At 41.7% G+C, this 14,828-nt stretch overlaps 1 protein-coding gene across 1 annotated transcript in view; it reads right to left on the bottom strand.

Moving 5' to 3' along the window:
* L2HGDH (L-2-hydroxyglutarate dehydrogenase) overlaps positions 1–14,828 on the bottom strand; it is a 28,457-nt gene that overhangs the window by 11,995 nt on the left and 1,634 nt on the right. Inside the window, exons 2-8 of the mRNA XM_067554740.1 lie at positions 11,446–11,561; positions 8,732–8,883; positions 7,817–7,948; positions 3,987–4,149; positions 3,323–3,357; positions 1,662–1,829; positions 1,078–1,235 (exon numbers count right to left, since the gene is read on the bottom strand). Coding sequence (XP_067410841.1) covers positions 1,078–1,235; positions 1,662–1,829; positions 3,323–3,357; positions 3,987–4,149; positions 7,817–7,948; positions 8,732–8,883; positions 11,446–11,561 — 924 coding nt within the window. The remainder of the gene's footprint in view (positions 1–1,077; positions 1,236–1,661; positions 1,830–3,322; positions 3,358–3,986; positions 4,150–7,816; positions 7,949–8,731; positions 8,884–11,445; positions 11,562–14,828) is intronic.

Below are 14,828 nucleotides of genomic sequence, written 5' to 3' on the forward strand. Positions count from 1 at the left end.
GAGACTATGTAAGCAGAAGGCTGGGGCCATGTCCCAAACTGAAGGGAAAGAGGGAAGGTAGGAAGTGGCCCAGGGTAGGCTGATATGGAGTGGCTGCCAGACGGGACTGAGCCACCCCTCGCCTCTCTCCATTTGGGTCCTGGGCTGGGACCCAGTGGAGAAGGAGGGCCTGGGTCCCCCATCCTTCCCTCTTCTCACAGCCTCCTGACAATTCCCAGAGGACTTTGTGAGGGCGACAAGCTATGGCGTGGCCGCCAGGGCTCCGGACTGCCCGGAAGCTGTCTCCAGGCTTGGAGCAAAGCCTGCTACAAGCTCATTCAAGTTTTTAGAAGTGAAGCTCTTTCTGGGGATGTTAGGAGAAACTAGAGTCCAGAGACAACTTTGAGATCCTTCTTCGGGAGATCAGAGGACAAGAGATTGAAAACCCTACATGCGTTTAAAGGAGGAGACAGACACCACTCCAGAGACATCTACCACACCACTGGGAAAAGAGCAATGAGTTTCTGAGGAGAGGAAGGAAGGTTTTCCTTCCTTTACCTGGTTTGCGTGTGAGAGAGAGAATTAGGCCAGGTCTACACTTACAAGCTTACAGAGGCACAGCTGTACCAAGACTGCTGTGCCGCTGAAAGAGCACCCATGTAGCCGCGTTATGCCGAGGGTAGAGAGCTCTCCCGTCGACATAATAAAACCAGCGGCGGTCATCTCCTGCTGACATAGTTGGTCACGTTTGGTCCTTCTGCTGAGCTCCCTCAGGGATAATGGGTCCTTTCCACTGCAGATGATGGGGATTGAAAGCTGTAATAGGCCCTTTTACTTGTCATTTTGCTCAGTGAAAACACAATCAGGTCTTGTTTGGGTGTGTCACTTGTGTCACTCAACACTGGTCCCTCTACATAATCAGAGACAATCTCAACCAGTTCTCCTCCAAAGGTGGCAAATGAGATGCAGGGGTCTCAGGATGGGGGGGTGACAAAAGTGGGGCGCTTCTGACAGAGAAGTGATGGACCCCTTCATTTAGCAAAAAATACAATAAAATAAAAAACCAACACTACACAACAGCTGAAATGAAGATATTACCTGTATGCAATTGCATCTACAAAATCTGTGGCACTGAAGTCGTACAGTTTATAACCCTCTCGCTTGAAGGCCAGCACAGCATTAGGACCAAGCCAAACACTGCCATCCATCCTCGGTGTGAAATGAACTCCCAGAAAGGGAAACCGAGGGTCAGGAACCTACAGCAGAAAACGAGAACTGTAACCCCATTCAAAATAGATTTGAGAGACAACGAAATTTTTTGATCCAATAAAATTCTCAGGAATGTGAAAGTCACTCACTTTCCAGGAGACACAGGGAAATCCTTTATGACTTACTGTGGACTTAGAAAGATAGTCAAAAGATAATAATAGAGGAGATTATCATCACACTGGGCAAGTATCACACTCTGATGGATGATAATAACTATCATTTGTCGTTTTGTTTTCAGTCATCCTGGTAAAAGTTAAGGGAGTATATTGTGTATCTGGGCATCACTACTGAAAGTCGACTGCCACAAATCTAATTTAAACAGTACAATTCTTAATTTTTTTTTAAAAGACTATCCAACACCATGAAGTGTCAGGACTCAGTTCACACTGAGAAATGCACAGAATGTTACGTACTGGATAAATGTTGCCTTTAACCATATAGCATTTTTCTGGCTTTAACACCAAGTAGTCTCCACGGAAGGGCACAATGCGAGGCTCACCGCTGCATCCACTGATTTCAGACAGGCGGTCCGAGTAAAGTCCTGCACAGGTCACGATGTGTTGACAGCGGATTTCCTCTCCCTGCCAAAAAAAACCCCACAACTACAAATTCAACTCATAAAGAAGATGGAAAAAAATTAACCTATAAACCACAAAAAACAAGCCAGGATCAGAAAGAAGCAGAATCATGCCTTGGAAAGATTGGGTATTTTGCATACTGGAAGTGGATAACATTTTTATAGTTTATTTTTATTTAATTCTTGAAAATATTTTTCCTTCCTTCCTCATCCTAAAAGAGAAGGCAGTGCCTCTACATCTGGCTTCCTAAAATGGTAATATAGCAAGCTGGAAGAATCCTTATAGAAAAACAATTATTAATGTATCAGTTGTTGGATTGTATGCTTGTGTATAATGCGCAAAGATCCACCACACCTAGATCAGAGATTTAGATCCCCTAGGAAACTGAACTTCTTCCTGTGGAATTTCCCATTTCACTGAAACATCAGGAATACTGGTGCTATATTATTATTATAGGGTGCTATATCAAACCAACCACTATGTCTTTGATTAAATAAGGCTGTTTTTTTTAAAGGATCTCTTTACTCTCAAAAACCAACTTCACTCCATGAACTGGGAGAAGCTATCATTCTAAAGGCAGTATCAACTTGTAGTTTACATATTCAAGAGTTCTATGTAACTGCACATTCAACACTGTGTAAAGGAAAAGTAATTTTGCATTGCTCCGTTTTCAAATTCTGGGTTACGACACATGCACCCTTTTTGTATCGTACCTTGTAATTTTCTAGTTATAAAAAAGATTTCTTTGTAATTTTCAATTGATTATAGTGCAGGCAGGAGCTGAAGGGCAAACCTGAAAAAGAAATTTCTGAACAACCAAACCTCATAATAAGGCTTCATTAAAATAATACCTAAGACAAAAATCTTTAATGAGATAGCTGCAGATTAGCACTCCAAATTTTAGCCCTGGGGCCTTTACATATAAAACGTTAAGTCTAAAGTTGGTTATCAGCTAGAATTAAAATCTTGTGATTATTACTATTGAGAAACACACTGACAAGGCACCTACTGGAAACTAAGCATGATGCATTAAACTAAAGTGTAAGACAAAGAACAAACCAGATGAAATAAACATCCAGAGGACTAAGGAATCTGACACCCAGGGAAACCCAACCAGGTAAATAATTCAAAAGCAGTTTCAAGAGATAAAGACAAGTGGGGAAGATGGTGGGTGGAAAGCACAAACAAACAAGACAAAAGGCCTAAATGATCAAATATAGACCACTCAACTGACTGAAACAGAGTATGCAATGTGTTTGAATGTCATTACCAAACGACAGTAAAATCTTAACATGATCCTAGTCATTTGTGTCCCATGTCAGTTTGCTTTCATACACAGCTATTGCATTATCTAGCATAGCATGTCCAATGTTATCCATGTTTTAGTGTTTTTTGAATTATTTGATGAGTTTTTCACAGCATGCTAGTAACTCTCAAGAAGAAAAGAAGCAGAATTTTTATTTATTAATCAATTAAATATTTGGCTTAGTGCTTACCTTTGAGTTTCTAACAACGACTGGATATTTCATCCCTGCAATATAATTAGATAAAAAATGGTTAACAGAATACATGCTAGAAAAAGAAAACTGATAGTACAGCCAACTTTTCAGGATTGGAGTCCAACGGGGGGACCTCAGACTATGGAGCAAGCATTGGTCTGATATGTTTACATTTATGCATACCAACAGTTTTCTGTTTCTTTCATGTATTGTATTACCTCTTTCCACGTTCTGCGGTCTGTATCTGAAGTAGACCCAGTTTGCTCTCCAAGACAGAAGCAAAGAGCGCTGTTATAAGCATGTGCACCAAATATTCAGCTGCCAGGAGCTTTATCCTGACAGAACAACTTGTTTCACCTAAGGAAGTCCTATTTTACTGGAAATTTTTTCTATGTCCACTTGAAAATTATAACTTTTCTTCTTCAAGGTGACTGCCCCAGAAAAAAGTGGGTTTTGTTCAATTTGATTAAATATCCCATCTGATATCATTTTGTCTTTGGGCTAAATACATCACTACTAAAAAAAGAGTTTAAAAAATACATGAGAGAAAAGTAGTTACAAAACTTTCAAGCACTTTTAGTTACAATAAAGGCCTTAGGGCAAAATTTGTTATGAAAATAGATTGCCACATTACAAGAAAAAGAAAGGCAGAAGTGCTTACCTTCTTCACTTTCTGAAGGACTTTCTTTCGCCATCTCCATGTCTGTTACTTCAAAATCAGTCAAAACTGTTCCTCCCACTTCCTGGAAATCTTCAGCATAGGACAGAGCCACTTGTCTGTAATTCACTATGCCAGTGTGTGGCGAATCAAGGGCCATCACACCCTGAAATGGTATTGGATGAGTTACAGAAAAAAAACAGTAGGGTGGGTAACGAAGATGTGCTTCTCTAAATGGCTCTGAGTTATAAATCAGGTTATATAACCCTTGCTTCCAGGGTTACACAATCGTGCACCACACACGGTGCAATACAACACACATGTGGCCACACTGGGCATTTTCCATTAAGTGCAGTTGTTTCTAGTGCTTCCTGTCACTAAAAGCCAACTACATCACCTCTGCTGTGAGCTACTGGGATTACCTCTGAAGCCCCTGGCATTGGTCTGACCCAGTATGGCCATTCTTATGTACTCCCTGAACTGGATATCAGAAATACTAATCTGTTCCCAAAACTGGACTTTCCTAAACCAGAGAATAAATAGCACCTGCTCTATTATGAGGCCAGGCGAGACAGGTGAAATTCTTATGTCACTTTCAGGCATATTGGCATCTTTGCATCTAAGGGACTCAGTTTCCTGTATAACTGATTTCTTTCAGCACACTGGTAAGGAACATCACTGTGCTTTAGCGCACCATCTGTAAAATGGGAATAACAGCACTTCCCTCCCACACAGAGTTGTTGGGATAAATACATTAAAGATTGCGAGGTGTTCAGAAACTATGGCAAGGAGGGCCATATACAGGACCTTAGATAGATAAATAAAATAAGATCCAAAACCATAATGCAGTTTTACGTTTCCTTTTGGTTAATTTTGTCCATGTATTTAACATACAGTGCAGTGGGCTCTTTATAAGGACATCAGGGTGCATTAAATAAGACCCACTTGATTTTATTCATTTGCAGAGGAAAATGCTTAGCCAGATTATTAATGTATACGTATAGAGATATTACACAATAGTCACAAAAGCTAAATTAAATAATGCTATGCATCCCTTTCAGACACGTTTTTGTCTGTCTTTTTACCACATAAATCTATAAGACTATAGTAACTTCTAAGCAGTCACCCACACAAACCACTTCAACAGCAGCAAACAATCAGATAAACAATACAGGGATGTTGCCCTCCCATTTTCCCTTTCAACAAAAGAAACACTAATAAGTCTAGAAATGAACAGGCTGACCATATTTCTGCTCTCCTCTTACAGTAAAGAAATGCATGTGAGAGGAAAGTGTTCGTGTAACAAGTCTAGCAAAAAACCGACTACATGCAAACTGGTTTGAAACAAAACTGTACTTCCAGCTGAAGAGAGGTTTGTACTTGCGACACAGTTTCACTGATGCTGAATGTGACTATTATACAGAGAAAAGATCCTCCCAGCACAAACCCACACATAGAAGCTCTGAACTGGGGAGAGGAAAGCCTAACTACTGATTGGTAATCATGCCACAGGGAAAGCTTTCTAATCTCCACTGGCGAGGGAATCTGCCAAGCACGGGGTAGTTGATATTACAGAAGATTCTATTTTGGTTCAAGCCATATTTGAGACTCACTGTTTTAGGCTGTAGATGTGTGACCCAGGGATTGCTCAGTGCCAACTGGCAGAGGGCACAGGAGATGCACAGGGTTTTACAGGGCTCCCCATAGTCAGATACATGCATATTAGTTCTCCAAAGAAGGGCATGTAAGGTCTCTACTGAGAGCCAGTAACCCACTGGCATTATAATCTTTTTGAAATGTATGGTATGGATAATATTTAAGGAGTTAGGTATCTATACCATAAATTATGTTCTGAAAGTCTTTGGAGCTGAGGCAAGCAACCAGAAAATGACATGTCTCAGATAGGTTCCTTTCATATAAGGGCTAATTGACACTGTCTGGTCATATGTGTATTGTCTGCTTCACAATGGAGACTTATTTGCATACTGAGCCACAAGCTAATCAAATTTGTGAAATCAACAAGAGACTGCGAAATCTACAGAAAGGAACAAGCAGCAGGATGGTCTCCAGTTTATGAATAAAGATCAAAGGACTGTGTTGATATATCTGGGGTTGCAAAGAGACACCCAGGTTTCTTTACCTAGGAAGCAAGCTGACAGTGTGTTTGCCTCAGAAATGGAGGGTCACAGGCAACCTGGCTGTAAGGATCTTTGGGTGAACAATACTTAGACATGAGAGGTCCTTGTTAATTAAGTCTAGGCTCTAGAATGCAAGTTATGATTTTATTTTATATGCAACTAATTGTTTCCAATAATTATACCAGTTATCATTTGAATCTCTACCCTCTGTTAAAATATCCCTTTCCTTCTTTTCACTATGACCATATCTAACTGCCGTGTATTAATAGGAGTGATGATCCAAGGGAAAACTGGTGAGCTGTGGTGTCCTGCTTCCTGGAAGCAGTGAATACTGTGAGTGTCCGGTAGAAGAGGCCCTGGAGACTCCAGTGGGATGCCCATCGCTACCTACTAAAGCGGGGCCCATGGATGTCTAGAGGGACGTGCTTGCATTCCCCATGGCCAATGGCATCAGGTTGCTGATCCACAGAAGGCAAAGATGAGGCATCCTCATGCTAAAGACAGGTAGTAGTGAGGTGCCTAACAATCCCTGGTCCCCCCGGGAAGTGTCACAAGGTGAAATACTATTTGCTTTCTGTAAAGATATTGCCTGGTGTGACAGACCAGGTCTATCACTTACGATTAGGACAGGAGCAGATCCTTGCCACCCCTTAAAATATGGTCGGGAGAGAAAGCAGGCAACTGGGCAAGCATCCTAACTTTTTTTCATCCCAAATGGTTCCCTCACCAGTGGTTTTGTTTCTTCATTGCCCACTCTCATTGCTTGGGAGATGTGTTGGGAGTCACCAAAGGTAGAACAGAAAGTCCAGGTTCCCCCACATGGACTGTATGGACCACCAGTTTGGAGCAGCCGGGAGGCACCATGTTGGCAGGACAAATAGGGAGATGTGTTTACGTCAATGACCAAATGATCTGTTTCCACACATCCTAACTGGGATCCTGGAAACAATTTTCACAACAGGGATCTAACCTCTTTAACTTTTTCTTTCTTTCTTTAAGTGACATTTGATCTATGGACTGAGGGAGGCACATGGAGAAGGGTTTTGATTTCTTTCCCCAAAGAAGAAGGAAATATTCTGAGAGGCAGCATAAGAATAGGAAGCTCAGGGACTGGTGGAGAAGGTTGTGGGAGAAGTCAGGGCCTCTTCTTCACTCCAGTCAAGTCTGTCTATCTATCTTAGGGGTTTATACTGCCATCCATTACCACAGTATCTGAGCCCCTTCATATAAAATGAATAACTATAGTGAAGTCCTGAGCAGACTATATGGAATCTCTGGCACTTTTCCCCTTTTGGGGTAAAAACTCTACTTTGGGAAGGGTTTTTTGGAGCAGGAGTTTGTTGGGTGTTTTTGAGTGCATGAAGGTGCCAATATTGGAGGTTTCAAAGAAGATTTTGCAGTGTTTCCTAAAACTGGGCTATGAGAACATTTTCTAAAATCAGGCCAGTACCATTTCTTTAAAGGGGTCTACATATATAGGATTGATTTTGTGCTATATATTTCTGTGCTATGAATGAATTAATTTTTGCTGGCAATTTTTATACCACTGGGATTTCAAGCATTCCTTTGCACAGGTCACCCATTCAGACTGCTACATAGGCAGCCTCACAAAGGGTTTATGTTAAAAAGAACATAACAGATCACTTAGATAAACAAACACTTTTCATTCCATTTAAGAATAATAAGGCAACTTACTCTGCAAAAGGGTTCCTTTGCTTGTATCTCTTTTGCACTTATCAGTTTCAGATCTCGGACGTTGTTCAACAGCCCTCTTTCATACAGGGCTTTGAGTCTTGGAATTTCTTCTTGTTCAACAGCTACTATTAGCTTCAGAGAGGATGACAGAGTGCAGAAGTCATCAGCATGGTAATAAATACATTTGCAGTGCATGAAAACGCACAGGGAACACTACTATTCAGTGCATTAATGAACACAAGATCTTACTAAACACATACCAATACTCAGACAGCACTACCAACTCAAGGGAAACGTGAAAAAGAGGTGTTTAGAAACAATTTAAGTGACCTTCCCTGGAAGATATTTAAAATTAGTTCCGCAATAAGAATATAAGAAGGGCCATCCTGGGTCAGACCAATGGTCCGTCTAGCCCAGTATCCTGTCTTCCAACAGTGGCCAATAACAGGTGCTTCAGAGGGAATGAATAGAACAGGTCATCAATGCCAAAGATTAGAGTGTGAAGGAAGCAGGGAGATATGGTTTTAAATCCTGTTGGGATCCTTTTACAAATAAAGTTTAACTTAACCCAGCAACAAGAGAGTTTGAGATGTACATGGATGGGATAAAAAGAAAGACACACAGTGGGGTGTCCTAATATGGAATCTAAACTACAGATGTAGCCACTTCACCTCAGTATATCATTGCCTTGCAGTGTTTTGGCCCAAGGAAGACATTCACTTGAATTCCTGCAAAAAGAAGGCAAGAGCACACTCACCCTGCAGGCATTACCATGTCCATGACCACTTCTGTTCACAGGAAAGCATTCCCTTGGTGAAATTACCACAACAGTGTTCAGGCTAATGGCACACTGTATACATATCATACAGTCGCAGTTTCCAAAGTTAGAGAGAGACGATGCGGCAGCTACTGTACCTTGCCACACTGATTGTATGGAATTCCCTTTCGGTCACAGTACTCATAGCAGAGAGCAGCACCCTGCACGCACAATTTAGCTTTCAGAGATCCAGGTGTGTAGTAAATTCCACTATGAATAACACCACTGTTATGTCCACTCTGGTGGCAGGCTAAATAAGGAGAGAAATTATGCTATTAAAACACATGCGCCACGTATCTTAAGAGTCACACACCACCTTCATTCTTTCAGCCACCAGAAAAATGATCAATTTAAGGCTGTGCCCTAATTAGATTCTACAGCAATAAGATATCTTAAAATAATAACACACCACTCCAGGAGATTCCTGTTTCCTCCCTTCATTCAGGATGGCTTAGAAAATACTGATACCTAGACAACTACCACCACAGTGTATAATGCACTGAATTGACAGGAAAATGTAGTAAAGATTTTCTTCAAGAAGCCACAGTCACGTACACATCAGTCCAGACTTTCTATATGTTAACACTCATCCTTAAAATGAAATAACCCCACTGTACTCCATTGCCAGTGCGACCCCGAATGCCCCAGCATACTGGCAGCCCCGCTGGTCTCTGTGAAAGGTTTTCAAGTTTCTGTGATCCAGCCCTGACTGTTACATTTTCTCTCTTAGGACGTGAAACAGAGGAGAGAGAGACAGGTTCCGAGAGTACTTTTATTTACCAAATTTAATTTCTTATTTGAAAAAGATTATACAACCTCCCCCTTAAAATGTTGATGCCTGTATCTTACTCCCTTTCACTTGCCCACGCAACTGACAGCCTTCTCTCTTAAGACTAACGGTAAGACAAGGACAATAAATACTTTAATATATAAATGGCCCAGATAGCAACAATGACCCAGCTGACATGTCTATTTAAGACATTCAGCTGTTTAAGCATTATCCACACACGTTAGGTCACACTATTCTAAGTCAGCAGTTTGATTTACCCTCTTGAGATTCCTCAAGCCTTGTTTGGGGGGGTCTGTATAAGCACTTAGTGGCAGGAGATTGATTATTAGCAATGCAGCTGTATTTGCAAGTTCTTCTTACTTAGCTGAAGAACAAACAGCAAAATAAGGGCGCTTAGTCTGTCTTGTTTCGAAGTCTGGACAGACGACAGGCCCTGGTGTAACTCCAAATTCCAAGTGTCCCTAAACATAGATAAAGTAACCATCTGTGGCGTAAACAGGCACAAGTCCCAGTGGCAGTACTAACCAAACCCTGCAGGTAGTCATTGGAATAATTATTTTAGCTTTGACCTCAAAGCAAGACCACCTGTATTAAGAGCCAGGAAATTGGTGAAAATGACTAGAGAATTACCAGACCCAGCTGTTTGTGGAGGTGCCATAGGTAGGGCTGCAGATTTGTCATGGCATTTTTTATCTAAAATCATGGAGCAGTCACGGTACATTAAGTAAAAGTCACATTTTTCATGATTTTATTAAAAATGCCATGACAAATGAAGAGACGGGTCCCAGAAGAGGGAAGGTAGCTGAGAGCGAGCCTGTCCTGCATGCACCCATGGGATGGAGGGGCTTAAGGTCGCAGGATGCCAGGGCCCAATGCCACTCACTCAAACTTGGCCCGGAGGGGCAGCTGGGCCAAACCTGAGCAGTGCTGCGACCCTTTGCACCTGGTCACAATGCCTGCAGCAGGGACCCCAGCCCAGCCCCATGGGACAGAGGCTGCAGAAGCTGCCACTACAGGATGAGCTTATTAAAATCATGGACACAAAGACAAGTCGCAGACAAATGGGAAAATCACGGTATCCATGACATTTTTCCCACCGTGACAAAACTGCAGACCAAGCCATAGGCCTTCCTAGATTGATGATTTTCCAGCCACTGTGATAGATGGAGTGGGGCATCACAGGGGTAAGCTCCATAGATGCAAACAGCAACTTTGCCTTTTGCACCAATTCAGCAGCACTGATGTTATTTACCCCTTACATAACGCAAGAACCAAGGGTCACCCAATGAAATTAATAGGCAGCAGGTTTTAAACGAACAAAAGGACACACTTTTTCACACAACACACAGTCAACCCATGGTATTTGTTGCCAGGGGATGTTGTGAAGGCCAAAAGCATAACTGGGTTCAAAAAAGAATTAGATAAGTTAATGGAGGCTAGGCTGATCAATGGCTATAAGCCAAGACGGTCAGGGATGCAACCCCATGCTTTGGGTGTCCCTAAACCTCTAACTGCCGGAAGCTGAGACTGGATGACGGGTGGATAACTGAGCATTACCCTGTTCTGTTCCTTCCCTCTGAATCGTCTGGCACTGACCACTCTCGGAAGACAGGCTACTGGGATAGACAGACCAACTGTCTGACCCAGCATGTTGTACTTCTGTTCTTCTGACTAGTTGGGGCAAATCCCCAGTCAAGACAAGGCCAAAGACTCATCCAAATGAGCTGTTATGCTCTTCCCCCCATGTTTGACAGGGCTACACTGTGAAATTCTTCCAAAGGGGGACCCTTCATTCATTTCAGCAGCAAGGGCAGATAGATGCTGTTTTTCTCTCACTAAAAGAGCTTCCCATTTTTTGGTTAATTGTTTCCTCAGTTCAATATCCTTAAAAGTGCTATTTTAGTGTGTGTGTGTTTTTAATTAAAACACCTTACAGATTGACACCAGGAAACCAGCAATAACCAAATGAAGAAAATGCCAACTTCTTTGTCACACTCTGATACGGTGATGTGGATATCATACCTAACTCCTTCTCCTTTTCCAGCACGCTGAATGTGAGTGATGGGTGTCGCAGAATGAGCTCTCTGGCAGACGCAAGCCCCACAATCCCACCGCCGACAACAGCCACATCAAAAGTGCTGTTTAAAAAAAAAAGGGTCACATCAGATCTCACTAGTAACATGCTTCACATTTACATGGAAAGAAGGTTCATTTTAGCAAATGAACATTAGACACCTTTACAAACGTCTTCTTGAAGATCCCCATCTTCTGAAATGTATATAAGAAGCCAGCTTGCTAAATCATCCACTGATTTATGTATGAGTGACCTGCTTATTCATGCTGAGGAAAGGTGTGGGAATGTTAGGAAGAGAGAGTGGTGTGCTAAAAAATCCTGGAAGGGAAACTGGAAATTGCTATGTGCAGAAGACTAGGTAGTTACAGAATACACCGAGAAAATGCATTGTTCAATGGAAAAAAAAAGTTTAACAAATCTGTAACTAACAAGGCATACGTCTGTATTCACCCTGATTATTCTACGTGTGTCTCATTTTCCCCAACCTCCATCTTCCTATTTTAGTTTTGATGTTCTCCAGGGTAGGGCCTGTATCTGCCTGTGTTTGGAAAGGAGCTAGCACATTTTGGGTGCTATCACAATCACTAATAATGCTAAGAATACAGTAGATTTCATCAGTTTGCTCCTCCTCATTCTGATCTATGCAATTTTCCCTTTGATAATTTGGAATCAGCAAGGTCAAGGCTCCAACTTGACAGCGTCAGGTCATTTTTCATTAACATTCAGGAAATCCAGATTCTCAGTTCAAATCCATAACATACCCACTATTTAGCCAGGCTAGAACTTTAGAGCAGACTCACAGATGAGGCCACAACCACAGACCTTAGTCCAACATTGAGATCATCTGAATTTAATATTGTCTCATTGTTTCTTTGCACTCCCGTCTGTGTGTACCCACCTGTGGTCTCCTCTTATACCGAGATTGTAAGCTCTTCAGGGCAGGGACTGTCCTTTTGTTCTGTGTTTGTACAGTGCATAGCCTGAAGAAGCCCGAAACATATACCAGGACACCAAGGCACCATGATAATACACATAATAACTATATTTTTAGGACAGTGACTGCACCCCCATGTTAAGGCTGATCATTATGAACTCAGCCAACAAGTTTACTCTACTCTGACTCACAACTCTCCTGGACACTTTCCTAATTCTCTCAAAGAGCAGAATACACTATAATTATTTCTTAAATTACATACAAAGTATGTGCACTACAAGTAGTAAATTCTTGGGAGGAAAGAAATGTCCTGATCAAATATGTTTTAGAGCCATTCTAGGTTACAGCATAAATCCTTACTAACATTGAAGTCTTTAAATCAAGGTTGGCTTTCTTTTTAGAGGATAGGCTCCAGCTAAACCAAAAGGTATAGTCTTGATGCAGGAATTACTGGGTAAAACTCTATCACCCATGTTATGCAAGAGGTCAGACTAGATGATCAAGATGATTTCTTTTGGCTTGAAATCTATGAATCGGTCACTCCAGTGGTGCATACAGGATAATGTCAGTTAAGCAAAAATCTGATGTGCTGTAAAGGAGATACTCTGGTGGGAACAGACCTCATTCTAAAATATCTACTTTTCTTTTTCAAAATCCACTCAGTTGTCAAAAAACTGCAAGAAATCTCTACCAAAGCTATTATTTTTGTAGGACCCATACAAACATGTTTTGTGCTTCTGTACTTACTTTGCAGTATCAGTTGAATAACAAACACCAGTCCTATAGCTATGAACATACTTGTTGACACTGACAAAGCCAATAAGAGACAAGCAAATAATGTCCTATTGGAATCTACCACATTAGAAACAGGAAGACAAACGGTATCTGAGTTTAGCCAAGATGAAAATAATTTCATCCAATGTATTTTTATTTTATTTGAAAATACTGTCTCCGGTGGTGCTATGGAGAATACCTCACTGCTGCTCATCACCACAGGATGCATTTGCTTTCTAGGCAAAGACACTTCTGGGGTTCATGTGTAGGCACCTGGGAGTTTTGGAGAAGACTATTTGAAAAGGAACTTAAAAACTGAGAAGGTTTCTGGATATTTGCATAGTGGAGCATGAGTATCTTACAAATTTGTGGGGCAAGACTATGGACAAGGTCCTTTCAACAGCTAGCACATAAATGCATTACTGGATTAAATGGAAGACCCTCTCCTGCAGCCTCTGGCTTGGTGGCCCCTATTACTGAAATATATACCATTGGAAAAGCACCTCAAATTAAACCAGGATGAAAGTCTAAACTCAGATCTAACCTCAAGACACGGAAACTGGGACATTAAAATGTTTTATGTTTCTGGATTGTATGTGCATTAATCAACAGAAGGTATTACTATACAGGAAAATCCTATTATGTGAATATGATAGAGTGAGATATACTTGTATCAAACTGTGACCCCATGTCATTTTGATTCAGGGTCGCCACTTTGTATTGTAACCTTCATGTTGTCTGGCCACCTCCATTGTGGAATGGGAATGTGGTGTACTGAGGACTATGTTGGAATTGCAAGCTATCACTTTAAGAGTGGAGAGGGTTTCTTAAAGCAAGGTGGGGTGAGTTGTGTCTTGCTGACTTAGGGAGCGACCTGTTTTCTCTCTCTGTGTTTTGGGGGTCTTGCATGTTACTGTTCTGAATTCTAAGAAATAAAGTAGTGTTACATTGCAACCTTCTAGCTAGAATATTTCTGTTTTCTATCTAATTTCTGGGCATATGCTGTGAGCATAACATAAAGCATTCATTTTGTAAGACGGGCTTGATGCTAAGTGGAATGACCGTGTCTGAGAAACTATGACAGAATAATCTAGAGCCATCAGTTCCAAGTATTCCTGATCCCCTGCAACAACAATGAACTTTGTAGGCAGAAGCCTGGTGGGAGCAGGGACTCAGCCTATAGCACATGGCTGAGAGATCTGCAGTTTCTTTTGCGAGCCACGTGACCAAAGGGGTCAGCGACTGTAGTTAAAAAGGGGTGCTTCTGAGCAAGGAGGCTGTCTGTGTCCACTGCCACCTGCCAGAAGACCTGTCCAGAGAGAGATGAAAAGCCAGGAGGGTCTGCCTAGCCTAAGAATGCTGACCAGGCCTCCAGCTCACAGAAGGAGAAGGATCAAACTAAAGGGGAGGAAAGGATCTCAGGAGCATTTTCGGTTTCTTCAAAGATCTGTAACTTTAGTGCTGTTTAAAGTACTTGCAGTTAATAAATTACTTTGCTAACTAAGCTTGCATTCATTGGTTGCCTGCCAAATTGTCCCAGTTAATCGAGAAGCTCAGTGCCCCCAGAGCAAGGTGGTGGAACTCAGGAAATGTGTGTAAGCAAGTGGGGGCTCGGGAGGGCTG

This window comes from Emydura macquarii, unplaced genomic scaffold (assembly GCF_026122565.2).
Source record: "Emydura macquarii macquarii isolate MOO-44397 ecotype Brisbane River unplaced genomic scaffold, CSIRO-AGI_Emac_v2 contig_1551, whole genome shotgun sequence".
In the NCBI taxonomy this organism is placed as follows: Eukaryota; Metazoa; Chordata; order Testudines; family Chelidae; genus Emydura; species Emydura macquarii.